The sequence below is a fragment of the Semicossyphus pulcher genome, unplaced genomic scaffold (assembly GCF_022749685.1).
Source record: "Semicossyphus pulcher isolate SPU_LCO1_2020_fin unplaced genomic scaffold, fSemPul1.0.p SCAF_7, whole genome shotgun sequence".
Lineage (NCBI taxonomy): Eukaryota > Metazoa > Chordata > Actinopteri > Labriformes > Labridae > Semicossyphus > Semicossyphus pulcher.
In genome coordinates, this window is record NW_027211748.1 from 9,040,772 (window position 1) to 9,064,868 (window position 24,097).

General features: G+C 43.4%; 3 protein-coding genes across 4 annotated transcripts in view; 2 read left to right on the top strand and 1 right to left on the bottom strand.

The window, feature by feature from the left end:
- Nucleotides 1-1,306: 1,306 nt before the first annotated feature.
- LOC138611415 (elongation factor 2b) lies at nt 1,307-8,436 on the top strand. The gene is made up of 14 exons (XM_069684506.1): nt 1,307-1,413; nt 2,538-2,752; nt 3,867-4,048; nt 4,133-4,344; nt 4,465-4,640; nt 5,151-5,256; nt 5,517-5,769; nt 5,870-6,065; nt 6,160-6,283; nt 6,371-6,613; nt 6,699-7,052; nt 7,172-7,354; nt 7,488-7,620; nt 7,767-8,436. Exons 1-14 carry the CDS (start codon nt 1,411-1,413, stop codon nt 7,958-7,960), a joined length of 2,574 nt encoding a protein of 857 aa, XP_069540607.1. The 5' UTR covers nt 1,307-1,410; the 3' UTR covers nt 7,961-8,436.
- A 1,621-nt stretch (nt 8,437-10,057) lies between these two features.
- Nucleotides 10,058-15,115, bottom strand: LOC138612090 (BTB/POZ domain-containing protein 2). 2 transcript variants are annotated; one of them, XM_069685400.1, is made up of 9 exons: nt 14,559-15,115; nt 14,323-14,442; nt 13,947-14,103; nt 13,519-13,624; nt 13,229-13,426; nt 12,913-13,105; nt 11,692-11,779; nt 11,440-11,586; nt 10,058-11,148 (listed from the first exon to the last, which is right to left on the bottom strand). In XM_069685400.1, the coding sequence occupies exons 1-9, from the start codon at nt 15,113-15,115 to the stop codon at nt 10,987-10,989; spliced, it is 1,728 nt and encodes a 575-aa protein (XP_069541501.1). In that variant the 3' UTR covers nt 10,058-10,986. The 2 variants fall into 2 exon arrangements, with proteins under 2 accessions (XP_069541501.1, XP_069541502.1); XM_069685401.1 differs by having other exon boundaries at nt 13,214-13,426; nt 14,559-15,084.
- A 1,488-nt stretch (nt 15,116-16,603) lies between these two features.
- Nucleotides 16,604-24,097, top strand: part of LOC138611333 (protein unc-13 homolog A-like) — a 33,131-nt gene continuing 25,637 nt past the window's right edge. The window contains exons 1-5 of the mRNA XM_069684382.1: nt 16,604-16,850; nt 20,762-20,791; nt 21,036-21,135; nt 23,334-23,451; nt 23,606-23,729. Coding sequence (XP_069540483.1) covers nt 16,829-16,850; nt 20,762-20,791; nt 21,036-21,135; nt 23,334-23,451; nt 23,606-23,729 — 394 coding nt within the window. The 5' untranslated portion in view covers nt 16,604-16,828. The remainder of the gene's footprint in view (nt 16,851-20,761; nt 20,792-21,035; nt 21,136-23,333; nt 23,452-23,605; nt 23,730-24,097) is intronic.

A 24,097-nucleotide genomic window follows, 5' to 3' on the forward strand; every position in this document is an offset into this window, starting at 1 on the left:
ACTCTTTATAATGCCCTCCCACCTCCTCCACTCTCCTCCCACCTCCTCTCCTCCCTCTGAAGAAAAAATAGCAGTCAAGTAAGATAAAGTTAAGAACATATATTTCATAAATCATTACAAGAATTGTTAAAAACAACAAATAAACTGATACTTACTTTTCCCATTTAAGGGTTTAAACTTCATTTTGCCCTCCCACCTCCTCTTTTCTCCTCCCACCTCCTCTTCACTCCTCTCCTCCTTCTCCCTCTGAAACACAAATGGAAGTCAAGTGTTTTAGTTGAAACCAGGTGAACACATTATTCATCATTTAATACATGAATATGTGTAATTACATCAAAAATTGATATTTACCTTTTAACTGAGGGAGTTCTCATCTAGTGCCCTCCCACCTCCTTTCCTCTCCTCCTGTCTCTGCTCCCCCACCTGAAAGAATTTGGAAAAAGTTAGGATTTTAGTTAAAATATTTTGAAAAATATTTTGAATTCTTAACTGCACAAAATGTGATAATAAATCAAAGTACATACCTTATCCTAATATCATGTCTGTTCTAACGGTCACATCTCACCTAGACTCGTCTCATCCAAATGACATGCTGAGGTCCAACAGAGATATGAAAATAATAACATTTAAGTATAAAGAAGTTCATGTGCTGACTTCCCCTATCTGTCCACTGGTGCACACGTTGTATCTCGATGTTAACAAATAACACTGAGGGCCTCTTAAATGTCCCAGGATGGCCTAATGTTGGCATTTTCAAGCTTTTATTTGTATGAAGTGGTGTCCCACAGTAAGACACGTTTTTTTCAACAGTCTATCATTCTTATAGATTTTAAATAAGGAAAATTATATCAGTCTTCTTATTGTAAATCTTATGTATTGTAACATATTTCCAACTAGAGAATAAGAAACAAACATATTTTCTTATATGAATTGTTCATACATTTTTAAAAGTTTAATATACTTTTTGAGATATTTAAAGGAATTATATATTCCCATAAATAGGAAGATAAAAACATGAACGTTTTGACAAGGGGTGTCCTCTACGGTGGTCCTTTTTGTAATTCATGGCCACTTCCGATGGGGAAAAAGCATGCTGAAAATGCTTGCAATGCCACTTAGGCTGCCCTACATACCAGAAAATGTGTTTCGTTATCAGCCTCTCAGAAGTTAAAAGACTTATGTTTCATTTGTGTTTCCAGTATTGGGCACACGTCCATAAAAGTATGGTCGCTGTTGAGCAGCAGCGCCCTCAGCTACCTCCGCCTCTGTACTGCACCGCTACATGATAGCCGCAGCAGCAGCAGCAGCAGCAGCAGCGTCTCTCCTGTCACCACCAGGACTGCCTGTCCTCAAAGGCAGTGTTTACAGCAATAACCCGTCACATAGAAAGAGCGACGACTTGCTGACAAAATGGTAAGTCTTCACTGCTCTTAAATATCCGGAGGATTTTGTATTTGATCTATTTTAGGATGTATAAAGCGGACTGTGATCGGGTCGATCATACGCAGCAGTCGGCTGATAAAGCTGCAGGGCTGTGGCCTTTACTGCACGGCCCGCTCTGCCTCACTGTGACGTTCATAGCAAAGGCTCTAATATGAAGCTATACTGCTGTCGCATGACTGCAGAAATATCATGTTAATGCATTTGTTAAAGGACCCACATGGGCCTGACATGTGTAACACAAATGTGGTGAAGACGTTTATAAGTAAATTGTACAGTAGATTACAAGAGATTGCGTCATACTCTATTCCATAAAACGGGATAAAAATATAATATTACATATAGGATTAGAGCAATACGTCACGCACATAAAGAGCTGCCCGTGCGTTTTACCTGTATAATTAAAGTGAGGGATTGTGGCTCATGTGCTTTATTATAATAGATGAGTCTTGACTGTCACAGGAAACGTCTGAAAATCCCAAATATGTTTTTTTTAATATTCATAATGTCGGCTAAAAGCATTTTACACGCTTGTTGTTGTGTTAAATCGTGCTGTTTCCTTTTTATTTTTCCCATGCTAGCAAGTAATTTCATAGTATTGAAGCTAACGTAGGCCTACAGTGAAAAATGATTTCCATATTTCCATATTTCTCTACCAGACGACACATACATGTCGAAAAATGCATCAATCTTTATTTAATTTAGCTTAAATATAATTTATAACTGATTTTTAGGCTCACTTGTATTTTATTTGAGATCTTAGATAATTGCACCATTAAATTGATGTAAATTTAACATTAATATCAATAATTTAAGGAGAATTTCAGGTATTAAATTAAGTTATTTGTTTCCTCTTGTGATTGTGAAATGGTCCAGCTTGGCCCATGCTGCTGCTGTGGTGACTCAGTAGTTTCTGATCTGTTGCTCAGTTAGACACCAGAAGGTAAAGTCTTGATGTGGCGTCCTCTCTCTTCCTCCTGGATTGAGTTTCCAACATGTCTTTCTTTTTATAGCTCGGCTTGGAATGAAATCTGGTTGTGGACATAAATAAATGGACACTAATGATGCTGATGAATGAATGTAACCCTTTACACCAGGTGAACTTCACTGTAGATCAGATCCGTGCCATCATGGACAAGAAGTCCAACATCAGGAACATGTCTGTGATCGCCCACGTGGATCATGGGAAGTCCACTCTGACGGACTCGCTGGTGTCCAAGGCTGGGATCATTGCTTCCTCCCGGGCTGGAGAGACCCGCTTCACAGACACGCGCAAAGACGAGCAGGAGCGCTGCATCACCATCAAATCAACGTATGTGGTTTAAAGAAGTCAGTTTAAAGACAGCTCCCTCTGTTGAGTGCAAACTATTAAAGGTAGTGGTTTGAAATCTTGAGCATTTTTTCATTACAGTAAATATTCATGACCAAAAAAACCCAATTATAATTTGGAAAAAAGATACAATATATCTACTCCAAAATTCTGCATCATCATGATGACTAAAGGAGGCAACAAGGCATCTTTCCTGAAATCCTGCTTGTTGCAGTAAAGTTACATCACATTTTCTTAGCTAAGCCCCGCCCACTTCAAACAAGTGCCAAGAAAACAGAGAAAATAGCACAACAAGGAATAAATCTTTTAAAAACAACCGAAACTCTCAGCTTGGCAGGAAGTAGTGTGTTTGTGTTGAACCATGTCGTTCATATTAAGATGCTCATACATAAAAAAAAAGGTTGTCAAGTTACAAATGTACCTGGGCTTTCTGGAAAGACACATTTTAGCAATAAAAATGTTGTTATTTGGTTCAAGTTATAAAACCTCAGACACTACAAGACTCTGTAATGTTCACATTAAGATACATTTGTTGTAGAAAACGATATATTTTATAGTTAATGACATAAAGACCTTTGACCTTTGGGGTCTATAACCTGTAAAATCTGAGCTATTTAGTCTCTGGTCTAAAAGTATTTCCTTTATATCTACTTGGAAATGCTTCTGGGTGTGCTTCTTGACGTCTGCTAATTTAAAGGAGTTACATGCTTTGGTCATTCATAATCACAGTATTTGTTTTGCAGGTTTTTAATCTCTCGTTTAATAAAGAAAGTCCTGGAAGGCCCTGCTGCAGCCATGATAAAGTCCTATTGTCCTTTTGTTCAGCTCACGAGGTGTCTGTCTTGCTTTCAGTGATATCACAGACATTGATTCACATCTCTGGATATTTGCTGAAAACATTCCAGCCAGTTTGTAGCACTTGAGCAGGAAAGTCTCCACTCAGCTTGTCTGCTCCGTTTAAGGAGGGTCTGACTCATTGGAGGCCGATATTGTGATGACTCAGTTTAGACATTCATTCAGTTTAACTTTATCACATCCTTTCCTTTACGTGTATTCTAACGCATATTAAACAGCCGTTTCTCCCTCTGTTATTCAGGGCCATCTCTATGTTCTACGAGCTCGGAGAAAACGACCTGGCGTTTATCAAGCAGTGTAAAGACGGAAACGGCTTCCTCATCAACCTGATTGATTCTCCGGGTCACGTGGACTTCTCCTCTGAGGTCACTGCCGCCCTCAGGGTGACTGACGGAGCTCTGGTGGTGGTCGACTGTGTCTCAGGTGATTGTGTAATGATGTAACCCCCTCCCCTTTTTTAACACACGCATTTTCACCCTTACTCACTGTGTTTGTTTTCTCTGACAGGTGTGTGCGTGCAGACTGAGACAGTACTGCGGCAGGCCATCGCTGAGCGCATCAAGCCGGTTCTGATGATGAACAAGATGGACCGGGCTCTTCTCGAGCTGCAGCTGGAGCCGGACGAGCTCTTCCAGACCTTCCAGCGCATCGTGGAGAACGTTAACGTCATCATCTCCACCTATGGAGAGGATGAGACTGGACCCATGGGCAACATCATGGTGAGACTGATGATCAAATACCACTGAGGCACAAAGATACGTTTGAATCGCCGGGCAATGTTGCTCTGTGTTTACTGTAGTTGCAAATCCAAAGCATCAATCACTGTCTTTCCTCCTCAGATTGACCCTGTTATTGGGACAGTCGGGTTCGGCTCCGGCCTCCACGGCTGGGCTTTCACCTTGAAGCAGTTCGCTGAGATGTATGTGACTAAGTTCACAAAAGGAGAATCTAAGCTGAGTCCATCAGAGAGGTGTAAAAAGGTGGAGGACATGATGAAGAAACTGTGGGGAGAAAGGTAAAACTCAAATAATATAAAAGATAAACTTGACATCAGGCTTACAAGCAGCGTTTCAATCATAGACTATTAAAAATATAGCCTCTAGGTTTAAAAGTGAAGGCGATACTTAATAAAGACAACAGGGGGAAGAAGTTTGATTGTATGAAACCAGATGAGAAAATGACCCTACTTATCAGTTGAGTTGATCACCTCTGTCCTAATGACTTTCTGATTTTGTAAATTTTGATCACATTTAGAGTAAAATTGCCGATAAGACAGGGTATGCATCTGGACATGGCTGCCTCTGATTGACAACTTGCTACCTGTCAGTCAGGATAGAAATGTAGCAATGCCCCCCTCCTGTTAAAAGCTGGGTGTGGCCAGAAGAGTGCGCTGTTGCACCTCTAACTACACCCAACAATGATGTCACTGTATACAGCCCACACCATGGAGGACACAGAACAGGATTAAAAGCTAGATGTCAATATTCAGAGTGTAATGATATTATGTTATATTTTCTGTGCACAGATATTTTGACCCAAGTGCTGGCAAGTTCAGTAAGTCTGCTGTCGGTCCTGACGGCCAGAAGCTTCCCCGCACCTTCTCTCAGCTCGTTTTGGACCCCATCTTTAAGGTAAATGAAGAAGAAAAGGGACATAAACCTACAATGCACGTAAATGGGACTCTGCATATCATATAAAAAAGATATTATAACAGACAGGAATCGCATACAACCTGGAAAACACTGCGATTAGATTTTGCCAGTATTGTCTAATTTCTCTACAAACAAAAACTTGTGCCAGGATGAATAAAAAGATTTGTACACATTGAGGCTTTAAAGGAACTTTAAGAAATTACCTTTGACCCTGAGTTTTTCCCTCACTGTCCTCCCAGGTGTTCGATGCCATCATGAATTTCAAGAAGGACGAGACAGCCAAACTGATCGAGAAGCTGGACGTCAAACTGGACGCTGAGGACAAGGAGAAGGAGGGGAAGCCCCTGCTGAAGGCTGTGATGCGTCGCTGGCTGCCTGCCGGAGAGGCTCTGCTCCAGATGATCACCATCCACCTGCCCTCCCCCGTCACTGCACAGAGATACCGCTGTGAGCTGCTGTATGAAGGGCCGGGAGACGACGAGGCCGCCATGGGTCAGTGGAAGATCTGGGGATAGAACTTTTTGATTATGCTCTTTCATAACGTAGTTTTGGCTGTGTTATATTTAAGGCTTACATCTCCTCTTCTTCTCAGGTATTAAGAACTGCGATCCTAAAGCTCCTCTGATGATGTACATTTCAAAGATGGTCCCAACAAGTGACAAGGGTCGTTTCTACGCCTTTGGACGTGTGTTCTCTGGCTGCGTGTCCACCGGCCTAAAGGTGCGCATCATGGGGCCAAACTTCACCCCCGGCAAGAAGGAGGACCTTTACATCAAACCCATCCAGAGGTGAGCAGGTGTACGCACACACCACCACACAGGGGAACGAGACACCAGGAGAACAAAGGAAATAATGTTGCATGCTTCATGTCTCTCCATTCAGGACCATCCTGATGATGGGCCGGTATGTGGAGCCTATTGAAGATGTCCCATGTGGCAACATCGTGGGTCTTGTTGGAGTAGACCAGTACCTGGTTAAGACAGGAACCATCACCACCTTTGAACAAGTAGCGTATAGATTTTTTCTTATGTATGGACTATAGTTCAACAACACAAGAAGAGCTAGTCTTACAGTTTGTTCTCTCTGTCCGCAGTCCCACAACATGAGGGTGATGAAGTTCAGTGTGAGCCCTGTGGTCCGAGTCGCTGTGGAGGCCAAGAACCCGGCTGACCTGCCCAAGCTGGTGGAGGGTCTGAAGCGTCTGGCCAAGTCCGACCCCATGGTGCAGTGCATCATCGAGGAGTCCGGGGAGCACATCATCGCCGGAGCAGGAGAGCTTCACCTGGAGATCTGCCTGAAGGACCTGGAGGAGGACCACGCCTGCATTCCTCTGAAGGTCAGACAACAACAGAGGAACTTTTCTAGAAGATGTCAGTTTAGATATATTAATTTTGACTCTGTTTTCCTTCATCTCTCAACAGAAATCAGACCCAGTCGTGTCTTACAGAGAGACGGTGTTGGAAGAATCAGACCAGATGTGTCTGTCCAAGTCCCCCAACAAGCACAATCGTCTCTTCATGAAGTCCCGCCCTTTCCCCGACGGCCTGGCTGAAGACATCGAGAAGGGGGACGTCACTAATCGGCAGGAGCTCAAGGCTCGCGCTCGCTACCTCGCCGAAAAGTATGAGTGGGAGGTGACAGAAGCCAGGAAGATCTGGTGCTTCGGTCCAGACGGCAGCGGGGCAAACCTGCTGATAGACATCACGAAGGGGGTCCAGTACCTCAACGAGATCAAGGACAGCGTGGTGGCTGGTTTCCAGTGGGCGACCAAAGAGGTGGGAAACCGTTAACTAGGACTTAAAATTACACTTTAAAGAGTTGTTCTGTGTAATCTGATGCAGCACAAATTGTATACGCCTGAGAATAAAGTGCATTACCTGTGTTCGTCCTGCAGGGGGCTCTATGTGAGGAGAATATGCGCGCCATTCGCTTTGATATTCATGATGTGACACTGCACGCAGACGCCATCCACCGTGGTGGAGGACAGATCATCCCCACAGCTCGTAGAGTCCTGTACGCCTGCCAGCTCACTGCTCAGCCACGACTCATGGAGCCCGTTTACCTGGTGGAGATACAGGTGTGCATGGAGGCAGATAACCTCCAAAATAAATGTTTAAAACAACAGTGAAACCATTTTAGATCTTCAACCTACAGCTTTCTGATGCCTTTTCACACTACACGTCTGACTGCTGTGTGTTTTGTCTATGCAGTGCCCGGAGCAGGTGGTCGGTGGGATCTACGGTGTGCTGAACAGGAAACGAGGTCATGTGTTTGAGGAATCCCAAGTGATGGGCACTCCCATGTTTGTGGTGAAAGCCTACCTCCCTGTTAACGAGTCCTTTGGTAAGTCTGTGTTTGCAGAGCGCACCTGACTATCTTATGATGACAAATTAAACATGTATACTAGTTCCTATCTATCTACTGATTATCAGTAGGATCAGAGTCCCAGAGCATTAGACATTTATTCTCTTATTCCTTTGTCCCTTCAGGGTTCACAGCTGACCTGCGCAGTAACACCGGAGGCCAGGCCTTCCCTCAGTGTGTGTTTGATCACTGGCAGATCCTCCAGGGAGACCCCAGCGACCTCACCACCAGACCCTTCCAGGTTGTTGCTGAGATTAGGAAACGTAAAGGTCTGAAAGAGGGAATTCCCGCCCTCGACAACTACTTGGACAAACTGTAACACACTGTTCCCGGATTAAAAAAAATACCAAATCGATCTCCAAACCCTACCCCGTGGGCACTTTAAAATCCTTGCACAGGCTTAAAGATACATTGCACAAATTGTTTTGACTTTGAGTCCGGAGCAGAAAACAAGGCTGAAGCCTTTGTTGTTAGCTAGTGGAAGCAACAATGCTTTTTCATTTCACAGCTACAGTACACCAAGTGCCTAGGGCGAGGGTTTTTGGGAGCAATTAGATCAAAGTTTTCCTTGTTTCTTCTGTTCCTCCACATCATCCCCCTCCCCACCCACTCATCTGCCAGGACGGGCCCGTACAGTGCACTGTGATACTGCTGCTGCAATAATGCGTATTTAAACGGATCATGGCCAGATTAAACCATAGAAACCACAATAAAGTGTTACAGAAGTCAAACTCCCTGGATTGGACCTTTGTTCAGTGGATGTAATTAATAAAAACATTCAACTCGTGATGAAAATGTGACTCTGTTATTTCTCTAGCTAGCTTATTGGGATAAATACTCACTTATTCTCTTTGTGGCAGCGAGTTAGACGAGGACATCCACACTGCTCTTGCTTGTATGAATACAGACTAAGAAGACAGGCAGGCGCTAGTTAGCTTAGCACAGAGGTTCAGGGAAACAGTTGTTCTCTATACATCCAAGGGACAAAAAGTCAACATCAGATGGCCTCTGTCCAACAGTATCCAAAATGCACTTACCAATGCGTCTAAAGCACACCAGTTATCAGATGTTTAGTTTTCTATGTTAAACAATATGTCGTGTTTAGGTTTTAAATTTGAACATAAATTAAAAACAAGCAGAAATGTTTCATGTAAACTTGCAACAACAAAAAAAATTTGTTTTTTCAGTTTTTTCAGTTTTGAATTAATGAATATTCTTGGAAATGTAATGAACTATTTTGTTGTCAGGATTATACTCTATTTTCTTTATCCAATAAAGAATGGGAAATAAATAAACACTCCACACTCACGGACTTTGGGGCGCGTTCTCGGTAAGTGTGTGAGTGCTTAGTGCTGTCAAAACACCAAGTGTGTGAGGGCTCTGATGCGCACTTTACGACGCCAAATTACGGACTTTCCGTGAGTCCACATATCTGCAGACTTTCCTTGGGTACGGGGAGTTCATAGCCAACGTGGTGACGTATACAAACCTGTCCAGCCCTCCACTAAATATAAACAAATGTTCGTATATTGAAGTAGTATTCAATAAAGTTGAACAAAAATAACCTAAATGTAAACAAAGTGAGCATGGAAGGTGGCGGGAACCTCAAATACTTTAATCTGTAAATGACAACATGTAGTGAATCACGTTTGTGGTTTGTAGAGATGTTTATGATTTTCAGTTAAATTCGCAAAGGATTAAAAATAACACGATATTGGACTTTTTGCCAATATTTTCCAACCCTTTTTTGCCGATTTCCATACAGATATTTTAGCCACCTCATTGCAGAGAACATCAAGTCTCTCCGGTAGTTCATATCATGCCTTCTCTTATTGTAGTGGGCAAAAAATGCTATACCGCTGACATCACGCACCCTTCTTCACGCTTGACCTAAGAGGTGTTGTGCAGGCAGTGCACACGCACACTGCGGGCGTATTACGTCAAGCTTTTTTTAGGAATCATCGAGCTGTCAGGCAAAATTAAAGCGTTGTGTTATCGGCAGAAGAATGACATACCTGCTGATGCCAAAATGTCATTTTCAAGCCAGAATCTGCAGATACCGATAACGTGCCGATAAGATCATGCTTCCCTAACTGTAATGTAAGACACATTTACAAGCTGGAGGTCGGCTTTTTTTCTAATTATTTAATGGAGCATCTTGTTTCCAGGCAACATGCGATGCCATGATAGTTTGTCCCATTCCTGATTTCTATGCAGTACTCTCTCACGCACTGCACGCCTGAGGTCATTAAAGTCCATGAGGGCTCAGTGCTTTGGCTTTATTGTGGAGATTGGGCCTTTGTTTCTGTTTGACAGAGCCAGGCTGTTTCCCCGTTCCAGTATTTATGCTAAGCTAAGCTAAGCCAATCGGCTCATTGGTTCAGTTTACTTCTAGGATCCGAAAAACAAGCACCAGTACTTTTTCCTCACTCTTTAATCAATAGTTATTTCAAGTTACATATATAATGTTAATAAATGCCACTTTAATATACAACCCTTTAACTTCCGCACCGAGAGGGAAAGCTCTTCCGCCCACACTTTTTAAAACAAAGCTAGAAAGAAACATATCTGCAGAGTTAGTGTGCATCCATAGAACAACCAAATGAACATATGCAAGGCCGAAAAGTGCAAGGTATCTTGAGTATAGGCAACTACCAAGCAAGGACACGAGATATCACAGATTGTACTGTATGTAGAAACCCGAAACTAGCTTACCATAATCATGTTGTTAAGCTTAAAATGAAGAATGGTTCGATTCGCCAAGAGCTCATAAAGCCTACGAGTCTATGGAAGTTACAGCTGATGAGGGATTGAGTGAAATGCTGGTCTCTACTGAACGGTGATGAGGGTCTTGTCTTGGCAAATCTGATAAACTGTACATTCATACAGTTGCGGCTCTCTTTTGCATCAATGCTGTGGAGTACAGGGAGGGGAATTGTACAGCTTAAGTAGAATTCAGTGTCAAGTTTTACGCTGCGATCCACAGCAGTGACATCGATACTGTGAATGATCTGAGAGGCTCCTCCCTCCTTCTCTGCTTCCCTTGTGGAGTCTTTTACAGTCATGTCTGAATCAGAGGCTGGAATTATACGACACAAAGGGAGAAAGGAAGCCGACAGAAAGAGAGAGACAGCATCTCAAATGACAAGCTACACCCCATGTAGTGACCTACGTCGCTCTATGACCTTTTTGACCTCCTGTGCGGTCAACAGTAGTGCACTACATGGAGGGAACAGTATGATGTCTGAGAGTTTCAGTCCCCAGTACGGCTGCTGAGGTGTGGCCCCGCGCTGGTGTCAGGTTGTCGTCACATTAGATGGAAGATCGCTGGTGTGTCGGGGGTGACTATGTGTAGAAGATAACCTCGGGAATCTGTCCGTCCTCTACTGAAGTGCCGTTGTTGTTGCCCGCCGCGTAGCAGAAGGTGAAACACGTCTTTGTGCCAGTGGATGATGACTCGTGTGTTACCTTTCGCATTCCCTTTGTCCCGTAATGAGAGTCCGGACCCTGCAGGGCAAAAATGTAATGACAGGAAGTACATTTTTTAAGATTCAATATTTAAGTAAGGCTTCAGCCTGTGAAGATTTGTTTGTGTTCTTCTGTGATTCATGATAGGAAAACAAATATGTTAAGATATTGCGACTGTAAAAGGCAATTTCAAGCCTCCAAAGTCCCTTTGCTCACTGTTATTTTTTACATACAACAAATCAAGATTTTTTTGGCAGATTCATCAATAATAAAAATAATCACAAGTTGCAGCCCTAAAAACACATCTTTTTCTACGCAGGCGTCACAGACCTTCAGTGTAGCGCAGGCAGTGTAGTTGACGTTGGGTAATATCTCCACTGGTTCTTTGAACATGACTCTGAAGGTGTTGGCTGACCCATCGCAGCTGAAGCCTGTATCATTCTGGCCCAGCACCGTGTTACTGTCTGTGTGAATGATCTGCATTGACAGAGAGAGAGAAAGCAGGCAGAAACGTTCAGAATATTTTATACAACATGCCTGGAAAATACTGTGATGAAACATATGAGCGGCTCGGCTCCACACCTGTATGTTAACTTGGTAGTCTGTGGGTCCGTGTATAGAGCCGTAGAGACCGAACCCAACCACAAATATCCTTCTGTTGACTGAGAACCTGAAAAACAGAGCAGGAATGTATTACCAAGGGAGAGGGCACGATGGTTAACTGTGTAGGACTGTATGTGCAATCTGTGCAGAAAGGGTTTCGAGTTACAAAACAGACCCCTTTTCAGAGCGGACATTTTAATTCGTCATAGTGAGAAAAAACCCAGGTGTAATTAATAATGTTAACGATGCTTAGCTCTCATAAAGCCATGACAGTTATTTTATGTTATATTAATATTTATGGAATTAGTTTCTCCTGTTCTAGCCTTGAAAAGGACAATTAAGCTGCAATGAGCCCAATACCATGAAAACATTTTCCCTAGTCTATAAGTCAATTGGTTTCTGATTGGGCTTCTGGTGAGACTCCTGAAACAGAGTTTGTGGTCACCACAGAGATTTTCATCTTTGTTCTACAACATTAATCCTCATGCATGACTTTTGATCATGTGTCTTACAAAAGGAGATTGCTAACGTGTGGCTAAATGAGACTGCACGGGTTGTTATAACGCGAGATTTCCAGTCGTTCTCAACTTATTTATCACGTTATCACGAGATATCAACACTGCATTGCTGTAACCTCACATGATCATAACTCGTATCCCTGGAGTTGCAAAAGCACAAACAAACATAGAAACAGGCTTAACTTTCCTGGCAGCACGGTATGTGGTGGTCTGCAATATCACATTGACCAGCCTGTTGTTTTGTTTTCTAGATCGCTGGAAAATTATCCCGTTATCACGAGAAAACAAGATTTATTATCTCGAGATAATGGGCCAAACTAGTCCATTATAATGGGAAAAAACAGCTTTGTTGTCCCGAGATAACGGGAAAAAAAACAGAAAATCAATTGTTAATGGGAAACGAAGTAAATAAAACGTATGAATGACTAAATCCATGTCATGTCATTTAACTTTCAGTTTAAGTGGGAGTAAAGCAGGGAAAATGTGCAAATGCAAAGAATATAATTTACACTAAAACAGTGAATTACCTTATTCTTAAACTCTGGCAGTGGACTTTCACTGACTGTAATTTTTGATTACATTATATAAACATGCTTTTACATCTAATTGACGTTAAAGTATGTCTTTGAAAAAAGTTTCTGGCTGTACTTTAATGTTTTTAAATCCCCTGCTCCTCACTCACCGTATGCGGTCGCTGGTCCCGCTGTATCCCCAGCGGCTCTCCACCTGTCCAAAACGCGTGATGCTGCACTCCTTCCCACGGAGGCAGCAGCGCGGCCGGTCTATGAACTCTACACGAGGCTTTGGGTTCACTGTGAAGTGGAGGAAGAGACTCACCACCTCTCTGTCAGACAGGATACTGGACTGGGCAGGACCTGAACAGACGATGACAACAACATAAGACAAGGATGAGGTTCTGAAGCATGGGATGTATTTTGGAGCACAGGACAAACATGAAGGTAAAGTTACTGGTTGTTTTTTACTGTGTTTCTGTTCACCTGCAGCAAACTCCTCAATGGTCATGAGAGGGAAGCGGATGAGTGTGAGAGCTTTGCCCAGGACTTTGCGCTTGTTCTCAGGCGTGGGCTGCAGCTGCTGCCTGTGAGTCTCTGCGTCGGCCCAACGGACCGCAGCACCAAACAAACGCACCTCCCTCACCCCGAGAGTATCCCTCTCCAATACTGCCACCAATGTATCTAAGGAAGGGAGAGGTGAAAAAAATCAATGGTCACTTCAGCTGTTATCCTGAAATACAACATGCGGCAATAATGACAAAAGCGGATATTACCCAAATCTATGTCTGTAAAGCCCTCAGCGGCGAGGGCATCCCCAGTGTTCTTATCAATATTTTCTAGACAAAGGCTGGCAAGCTGAGGCTCATCGAACAACCGGGCCTGAAACAGAGAAAACACTCAGATTAAGGAATACACTTTTTAATACTAGGTCTAATTAAAAAATCTGAATAGACACACATGGATCTAGATGGATCTATGGGTCAGACTTGATCCCAAACCTCAATGTTTATTTTTGGACGGACAGAAATGTGTTCATAGCTCCAAATATCAACAACCGATAAGAGTTTTGGCACAACAAAAAAATATAAATTCTAAAGGCAGCAAAACAAGATTCAGTTTTAGATAAGGAGGCAGTACAATCAGTTCTATACAGTGAAAAGCATACAAGAAGTGGTCAACATTGTTAGCGGGGAAGGCAAACCTGTGTGAGCAGCATGAAAGCGTTGTCTGCTCTCAGGTTCTTCTTGAGGAACTCCACACAGTGAGCCTCCAGGGCGGGCACTGCATACTTTTTAGCTGTGTATAGTGTAGTCATCACCGTCTCAGGGCCGATCTGGACCTCATCAGAGTAGAGAAACCTGCAGAATTACCACAAATTGTCCAAGACATTACAATTGAATCCGTATGCTTTGTTAATATAAAATCGTAAAAAAAATGCATTCAGTATAAAATTGCATGTCAAACTGTCCGCTGTGTTGATAAGTCATGTTTTGAAGGAAAACACGCCCACTTTCAGGACATGCAATCATCGGTCTAACTGACACGCTCTCTCCGCTCATGTCACACACACTGCTTACTTCAGCAGGGCCAGAAAAGCAGCTGGTTCCACATCAGGAAGCTCGATTTCCGTTGAGGTCGTCGCCATCCCGCCGTTGAACATGGCATCAAACACTGCGCTCCCCACAGCCAGAACAAACCTGACAATGTCAACAGTCGGCCACCACAAAGAGCAACAAGGAGGTTAAGTCTTTCCGCTTTGCAGATTCACAGTTATTAAGCTAATATTTTAGGCTCATGCTGTTAATCATCTTACCTGTGCGCAGGTATCCTCTGAACCCCCATTCCTTTGCCAACTAAAAAATGAACGTCACTGAGCACCTCGTTGTTGAAGAGGAAAGCAAACCTCTCCTTGACGGTGCTCTTCGTCGCCTGCCAGTTGTACACTGGCTCTCGGTACACCAGCACAGACGCAGCTGCCGGGGTGGCGGTCGGTGCTGCCGCCTGGGGCGCGTTTGACGCTGCGGTGGCTGCCATGTTGGACGCCGGGGTGGCCATGGCACTAGCTGCCGCAGCACCTGCCGCAGCGGACTGCTGCAGGGAGTTCTGCGCAGTCGGCGGAGCTCCGGTCGAAACACCGTTGCTCTCTCCCCCGCCAGGCCCCATCTGCGGGTTAGGACGCCTCGCAGCTCCCTGCGCTCCCCCAGCCGCACCGATCGCTCCGCCGTTGGTTGCTGGCATGGAGAAAACGCTGTTGCTGGGTTGACTGTTTCCCAAAGGACCCGGACCGGAGAAATTAAGGCAAGGAGGCCTGCCGCTGTTGTCTCCAGCAGCCATCTTGAACCTAGCGTAGGCGTAAACAACGAACTTCATCGTTTTGTCTAATTCTAGTCGTTTCAAAGTCCTAGCTGCAATTTGCTGCTCTCTGGCGTTTGTTGCTGGTACTACATGGTGTTCTCCATCTTCACAGGGGTACCACTTTCCTCTCATACCAGTACTTGATCTATGGCAAATACTATACTTAACATCTGTTTTCGGTTGTTTCTTGACTTCATACTTTTTAGGGTAATAGCTAATCAGTAGCTATGGTTGTAATAAAATCCATCGCGGACCTGTGTAAAACATGTTCATTTGAGGCCATACTTTTTGTTCAGTGCCTAAATAATACAGATATCTGCCCCAACCGTCCCCAAATATAATATCATGCAGGTTACTCTTGAACCAAGGTCCATTTTCCTGTAAAAAAGACAATGTTAACCTTTGACCCACCATGCCACAAAAACATTTGTCATTAGTGACTGCACATTATAAAAGTTGGCTTTAATATGTAACTATAATACATAATAATAAAAATAATATATAATACAATTGGAGTCCTTTAAAAGCCCAGCACATAAAAATAACTGCAATAAAAACAGAAAATGTATAAAATGTCACTGACTCCATGACAAGCATCTATTTGATAAAAAAGTATGTCTAAATAATAATTACATTTATTTTTAATTTACTTTTATTTATAACTGGACAAAGTGCAACATGCAAGGATTTAGTATTTTTTCACTTTAATTTTATCCCTTGTAGTATATGGCTATGAAACAGCATTAACAAGTTCATATGGCAATTAAAACTAATCAACACTATAACATAACTGTAATTCAACATTTCAGGGATTGGCATGACATTTGTATTACAATCTAAATGATCAATTATCAATTAAAAATCACCCTACCTTTCAAACACCTGTGTTAAAAAGCAGTTAAAATATCAAATCTACAAAACGAACGAGTGTAGAACTAGAATGGCTTGAGATTTTACATTTTTATTATGTTATTTTTTTAATTGATAGTGATAGAGCACGTTAATGAAAATCAAAATACAGGATGTAAACATGCCAGATTGAGCAAGAATACTTATTGATACAGTAGTAAAATAAATAGGTGATACCCCAAAATATTAGAAATAACAATATAGCTTATAGATACAAATGTAGAATATATAAGTAGTAAAATTGACATGTTGCACAATGTATTTTCTATGTTTCACAATGTATTCAACATGTTGAGTTAAAAATGATGATAGATTGCTTTTTAACTTTGGAAATGAATGGAATACCTCTTATCATTGAGAACATTACACCGGCCAGGGCGGTTTTAATTCAGCCCCATCCCGTCTCGAGCCCCGATCTCTCTCTCTCTCTCTCTCTCTCTCTCACTTTGCCTGCTACTCATCAACTCTGACGTCAGGGCGGAGCGGCGCGGGGGAGCTGTCCTCGCGCGGAGGGTGCTGCTGCTGAAACAAGATGGCTGTGCGCGCAGGAGGAGCAGCGGCGGAGGAGAGCTGAGGCAATGCAGAGGAGGACGGAGAGGGGGGCGAGGAATTCACTCCTGTGTGTCCTGCCTGAAGAGCAACAGCTCCGCAAAGAAAGAGACGAGCACTGACAAGATGATGTGTCTCCAGTGCCAGTTAGGGTAACGGTTTGACGGTTTGACTTCAGTTTTTTTGTAACCAGGAGACCAACGGACTGACCAAACAAATCACGGAGCACTCAGTAGAGGACAGCCGGGGACGCTCGCGCCGCTATCAGAGATGTCCCTGCTGTGTGTGGGAGGTAAGAGAGGAAATTAAAGGGGCAATTAAACCCTCTGTGTTTGATGTTATTGAAGTATCACTTGCTCACGGTTTAAACTGCACCAGTTGTGTGACAGAGCCTGCGGGCTCTCAGCTCTGTATAAAGTGTGTGTATCCCGAGCAGCGGACCGTTAGTGCTGAGCAGTCATTAAATCACACAGCAACGGCTCCGCTCGTCTCAGCGGAAACACAACACCTTTATAGTGTGGGATACTTTTAACGGCACTGTTGCTGAATGACATGTCTGTTAAATTCACTGTTTTGCTTTAAATTAAGATGAATGAGTTATGACAGCACTAAAAAGAGAGGTTAAATTGTTACAGGCTAGCCCAGTCGTGACTGTTAATATTAGCAAACATGCTAGGGGCTCTCTGAGTTTCTATAAATGTCTACATGCAGGAGATCCGATGTTCCCTCCCTTGGTGAGTGCTGTTGCGATTTCTGTGTGTCATCCACTCTGTTCATTCATGCGTGGGCAGTCAGAGGAGGAGGAGGACGAGGAAAAGCCCCTGCCGCTGACGCTGCCGCTGCCGCACCGCCCGCCGCCTCCGCTCCGCCGCTTTGCTGTAGTCGTGAGGGAATACTCGTATTCAGCTGGAGGAGCAGCTCGTCACAATACATCGTTTTCCCCGAAGCGATGCGTCACCTCCTCCTCCCAGACTCCCAGAAAGCACCTGATGCTGCTGACACTGTTGCCTCTCAGTACAATGAATAAGCATCTGCTGTGATTGCTCATACAGCCACACCACTCACAGCGTCATCTAAGACGGAGGACACCCCTCTAAAACGCATGTTGTGGCCCTCCAGTGTTCCTGTTTCGGCTTTTGTTGGGCAGATAGAGGTTGAATCGGCATTGCTGCAAGGCTTCGATGAGCAGCTTGTCCTCACTTGACTTTGTGGGAAGCATGAATCTGATTAGGGCTGCAGCTATCATGGTTTCAACCGTTCAATTCATTGATTATCGCTGGTCTTTAAGCTGTCTGTAATGGTAGAGTAAAACACTTCAATTAGAGATGATACAACTGATTAATTAGTGGATGAGTCATTCAACAAAGCAATACTATTTTAATAATCGAGAAGTGATTTTTTTAAGCACAAAAGCCAGATTTGGTGCCTTAATTTGCTGCAGTAGATTTAATATCTTTGGGTTTTGGACTGTTGGTTGGATAAAACTACACATTTGAAGCCTGAGCTGACGTCTTAAAATTGCTAGTTATGTCCAAAACCCCAAAATATTTGGTTTTTGATGACATAAGAAAGAACCCCTCACATTAGAGTAGAAAATGTCGCATATTATTATTATTATTTTTTGTTTAAACATAAAGTTTGGATCTGCTAAAACACCTGCTAATGACTGCTGATCATCCAATCGATTGCTCGACTAAATCTGATCAGGTACTAGTCAGTATATGAGTAAGCTCAATTTCTAGATGTTTGGATAATGAAAGTACCAAAGGAAAGTTAAGCGGGGTTTCAAAGTCACCTTTCCTACGTGAGGCCCATTATGGATGCCGCCCCACCTCATCCGGTCCCAGCAGGTCCATCCTCTGACTGTCCCTGCACTGAGTCAGTCCCCGCTGTCATTAAGACCCAGAGCGTTATTCATTCATAAACACTGGCTGCGGCTGTCAGTGTCGTAGACTACGAGACCTGGCTGAGAGCCCTCTTTCTGTTCCTCTTACATCATTCATGCTTACCTGACTGGAGCTATTTCTGGCCTCCACAGTACTTTGTGCCTCTTGAATAGGCAGCATTTCTTCGGAGCATCTGCAGACAAAGCAGAATCCAGGCAGGGATACAGCTTAAAAACTTGGCTCCTTTTCCTGCAGCTTCTTCTCATACTTCCAAGGCCAGTTTTCTCCTGTCTAGATTTGGATACTAAATCTGGGGAGTGTAATGTCTCCGTCAGCAGTTGCAAGAACTTAACCGCAGATCTGCATGTGATCTTTCGGAATAAAGCGCTGTCATTCTGAATCATGTCAGCCCACATTCTGTCACTTGATGGCTGGTCTCTGCTCACCCACTGCCTCTTTTACAGGCCCTGACAGTTCACGATGAAGGGGTCGCTTGATTCACTGTCGAGTTTCTGTTTTCTTGGCAATCCGCTTAATTCCCATAAGTCAGAGTCTGCTGTGTCAGAAGTCCCTGCTCAAGAAAACGCAGGTTGCACAGAATTTATAGAGATTGTGCATCCTCTGATTTAAAGAATGAAAGCACCTTTGATTTGTTTTGTCTTTTAAAATAAGATGGTGATTGATCTCTGACCTCATTTTCCGAATCCTAGTTCCTACTCACCCATAACCTACATTTCTGCTTGATCTGCTGTTACAGCCCTTCACAGGCTTAATGCGTGTGAGTTATGGCACTTACATGTACTGTATTTGTATGTGTGTGTCGTGGAACTCGTCCTGTCTGCTTGGATACATGCAATTGTGACAAAATATTGTTCGTTGGGCTTGTGCATTGTAACTCACCCTGTCAGAGAGATTTATGATCGTGTGCTATTATTAAGCTTCAGCTTTCCACTGTCGAAAATCCAATTCCTTTTTTATTGATCCTCCTCAGTGCTGATGTATTTCCAGGGCTGTTTTTAGTGTTGGCACTAAAACACAGCAAAAAGCAGGCTCTGATGTTGTCTGTCTAAACTATGTGAAGCACTGAGAACACAGCCTGTCTTCTCACTTCTCTGCAGAGTGCTTATTATTTCATTCCAGCTATTTTGAGGACTGAACTGGACGTCAGAGAGGATGCAGTGCTGGAGCAGAAGTGTGTGTTTTCGCGTGGCATTTAGGTCGCTGAGGTGTGAATGGAAGCAGACATTAATATGTTTTATGATTACTGTATAAAAGTCGCTGCCGTTGCGTTGTTGTGTGCGCGTCTGTGCCTGCTGGTGTAACAGCACGGCACTTAAGCTGCAGATTTAGCTTCAGCTTGTTTGTGTTGCATAAAAGCAATAACAAATAAAAGTAGTGAGAAATCAGCCTTGCTGACTCAGGGCAATCTCACATCAACTTTTCTTTTTTGTGGTTACTATGGCGACTAGTTCTTGTGTGGTTCCTCTGTGGAGAATATTGTGAATTAAGCTGTGAGTTGGTGTTCACGGCGCGTTTCTCATGGGGCCGTAAAGGTGAACATTGAGCATGCATTTGATGCATAAAGCTGTGTGCGCTGTAAGATGTGCAGACACCTGCAGTGTGTTGTGAGCTTCTACTGGAGCATGTGGAGAGCAGAGGGTAGTAGAGCTTTAAAAATGTATGTGTGAGTTACGTCAAAGAGGGTGCAAAAGTGCTGCAGAGAGAGAGCTGGAGCTGAACGCCGAAAAATCCTCCGACACTGAATGAAGTTTTCTTTTTAATGCTGAAAGACAATCCTAAAGCTAACGGACATGAGCGGGCCCTTGCATGTGGAGATCATATTTTTAATATAAATATATTTGCACCTTTCATCTGTTTTATCTGCTCTATGTGGCTCTGTTTTCTGTCCCACACAGATGAAGCAAAGCAGGAACGCTGCCCATTCTTTCAGCACTGTTTGTCTCTGTGTTTTGCCACCACACTCTCGCCAACATGTCTGGACCTTACGGTGAAATGCGCAGAGCTATCTTGTCTATTTTTGTTCTGCATAGTTGCAATTTCAGCATCCTGCACAAACAGGGCTCTGTATGTAACATCCAAGTAGGTGGTGTTAAAAAATATGTGTAAAATGTTATACACTTCTAACCTACACAGTGATTTTACAGAACTTTCTGTATTTTAGGTAGAATAAAGGTTTTTATTAAATTCACAGGCTGTGTTTTTCCTGTTCAGCGTGTGAGAGCCTGAGCAGAGGATGTAGGAGTGTAAACAGATGGCGTTCCTGTGTGTGACTTTGTCCCTCTCTGTGTTTCCACAGTGAAGAAAGCCAAGCTGGATGGACCCCAAGGTAAGACCAGGGATCCTGGATATAAAAAGGATAGAACACGCAGCGCGGAGAGACTCTTTGTTATGTGACATTAATGTTTAAACAGGCTGCAGACACATTACATGCTGCAGCCATGAATGGAAACCACGTGATTTAAACTCTGTAGATTATCACATCTATATTGCATAGGGACTATATTATTACAGTCTAATGCAAAGCGTTTTTTTTTAATGCATGTCTCTCTCCATCCCTCTCTCCTTAACAGAGAAGTTCAACACTTATGTGACCTTAAAGGTGCAGAATGTGAAGAGCACAACCATTGCTGTCAGGGGCAACCTGCCCAGCTGGGAGCAAGACTTCATGTTGTGAGTCCTCCATCATCTTCAGACTCTTTTCTTTCCCCGGCTCTTTTCTCTGCTTTCAATCTTCTCCACTACTCTCCACTTCAGCTGCTTGAGTGCCTTTTATCTCTTGCTTTCTATCAACCTTCCTCCCTCCTTTTCTTCTTTACTCCTCCATCTCAAGTGCCCTTTATCCCCGCATTGTTTCGGGTAGCTCTTTCTTTCCGCATCCGCACCTCCACCTCCAACTCATCCTCTTTTTCATCTGCTCTCCCTCGACACTCCTGCCCCTCTCATCCTCCTTCTCAACCTTGGCAAACTCCCAGCCCCTCTCCCCTCTCCTGTGTCTCTTCCTCTAAACGCAACTCCTTGATCTTCATCTGCTCTGCCCCTCCTCTCCTCCTCCTCCTCCTCCAACCCTCCGTGTTTCAACCTTACTTTCCCCCGCGTACTCTCCCCTCTCTGCCCTCCTATACCTGCTCTCCAGGCATATCTGGCAGTGTTTCCCACCTTTAAATGAGTGTGTTCAAGCTCGAGTATCAATAGAACAAAACATTATACAACACAGATGATTTCTCATGCAGTGATATCCTGTGTGGTAATGGCAGCGTGGCAGCATATGGGCGTTGAATGGTGAGAATCATTGAGCATGTGGGATGCAGCAAGCGGGCCGACTGCGGAGTCCTCTGCATCTGTATGATGTTCGGAGGCGTTGAGCATTGTACAGGGGTTGCATCAGTGAAGCCCTGTTATGTAATGTTTGGGCTGCAGAGAGAGCCTCATCCCCTCCTCCAAACAGCCCTTAAACGACTGCGCCCCCTCGCTCAGTGCCATGAATCAAACAGGCACGTTTCCTAAAAGGAGTCACCACTGAGACGGGAAATCCAGTCCCCCTATTTCTTAATTAAAGTTCCCACTTTGTCCCTCCAGGCATGCGATACAATCACCTCCTCCACTGCCTTCATCACACTCCTCTCCTCCCTCTCCTTATCCGTCCCTCGCCCTCCCTCTCTCTCTCTCTCTGTCCTGCTCCCTGCTGTCTTGTAAATGTTTTATGTTAGATTCTCTCTGGCTCGCTTCCACAGAGATGTGTCTTATATTTGTCACAGTGAAGCCCACAAGTAATTACTGTGCATCCTGTGTGTGTTTGAGTGCCAGTGTGTGTTTAGCATTTATCTTTAAACAGCACTAAAAGAAGTACTTGAGTAAATGTAGCAATACAACAAAGTCCTGCTTTCTAGCTCCTAGTGAAATAGAGTGTCACAATAAAGTACAATAATACCCTGTGTGTGTAAGATGTAGTATCATATATGCCATTATTAGTTTGTTGATACTGATACTCATATCCATGCAGATAACGATATACAGCTCTGAAAACAATTAAGAGATCACTCCAAATGTTCCTTAAATCAGCATCTCTCTCTTCATGTCATGGCCGGCCCAATCCAGATCTGAACCCCACTGAAAACCTGAATGTGATCAAGAGGAAGATGGATGGTCACAAGCCATCAAACAAAAAGTGACCTAACGTCACCTAACAGCAATTTCAAAGACTGGAGGAGAGCATGCCAAGATGCATGAACGCTGTAATTAAAAACCGTCTTGAGATTTCTAAACTCGTCCTGAGTGAAAACATTTGTATCTGTTGTTTAAAAATGACATGAACTTGCTTTCTTTGCATTATTCGAGGTCTGAAAACATCTTTTCATTTTCTTACCAAGTCATCATTTTCTTCCTAAATGCGAAGATTTTATTTGGAACTTGGGAGAAATGTTGTATTCAATAAAACAAAAGTCAATTTTACTCGAACACTAACCTTTAAATAGTAGGACTGGGGAAAAGCGTATTTTTGCAGTGGTCTCTTATTTTTTCCAGAGTATATATTTTTGTATATCTGAAAGCCCTAAAAGTAAAATCTGACTGGGAGTCTACATTGACACTGTAGCGTCAGACAAATGTGCGCAACATACGCGGCTAGTGGAGATTGCAGCATTGAATAACATTGGAGGAGGTTCTGTCCCAGCACATGCGTGTCAAAAATACGCTTCAAATACGTTGCCTGTGTAGATTCCCCGTAAGTACCTTGAAAATTAACTTACATATAGTAGTTTAGTACATGTACTGGTTACTTTCCACAGCTGTGTTCAAATGTACTTTTATTTCTAAGTCACTTTTTTTTCATGATTTTGAACTATGTCTTCTCTCTCGCTCTTTCTATTCAGTGAAATAAACCGCTTGGACCTGGGTCTGACAGTAGAGGTGTGGAACAAAGGGTTAATCTGGGACACCATGGTCGGCACTGTGTGGATCCCTCTCAGGAGCATCCGACAGTCTAATGAGGTGCGCCGCTAACCACCACCAGCACATGAGACATCCTCAATCTGAACACTCTGTACTCAGTTATATGAAAGGGACTCACTCACTCAGTTTTAGCCTTGTTGTCATCTTTCTGATGTTCGTGTGTAACCTGCGTTTTTTTTCTTTCCGTACACAGGAAGGTCCAGGCGAGTGGCTCACACTGGATTCTCAGGTCATCATGACTGATAATGAGATCTGTGGCACCAAAGAACCCACTCTCCACCTCGTGCTGCTCGACACACGCTTCGAACTGCCTCTCGGTGAGAGATCAATATTAACGGCAAAATCAGAAACTGTCACGAGGTGGGAGAAGAGGAGAAAGTATAGGAAATCATCAACCCTCAAGGGAAGGAGAGGAAGACTTAAATAAACTACGTCTGTCTGTTTATTTTCACAGCAAACAGTGATATATGAACACCAATAATCCCTCTGACTGATCGATCAATCTGACCTATTTCTCTATGAAACGTACTCGAGGCTGTTTGCGTGCCAGGGAGAATGTTTGTGTCCTTTCCTTCTCAGTGATCAGGCTTCTTCTTAGCATTGATTAGGTGTCATTTTCATACTGTTTCCCCTTCCTCTAGTCAATACTGTACACCTGACTCCTTAGTTTGTGGACCTGATCTAT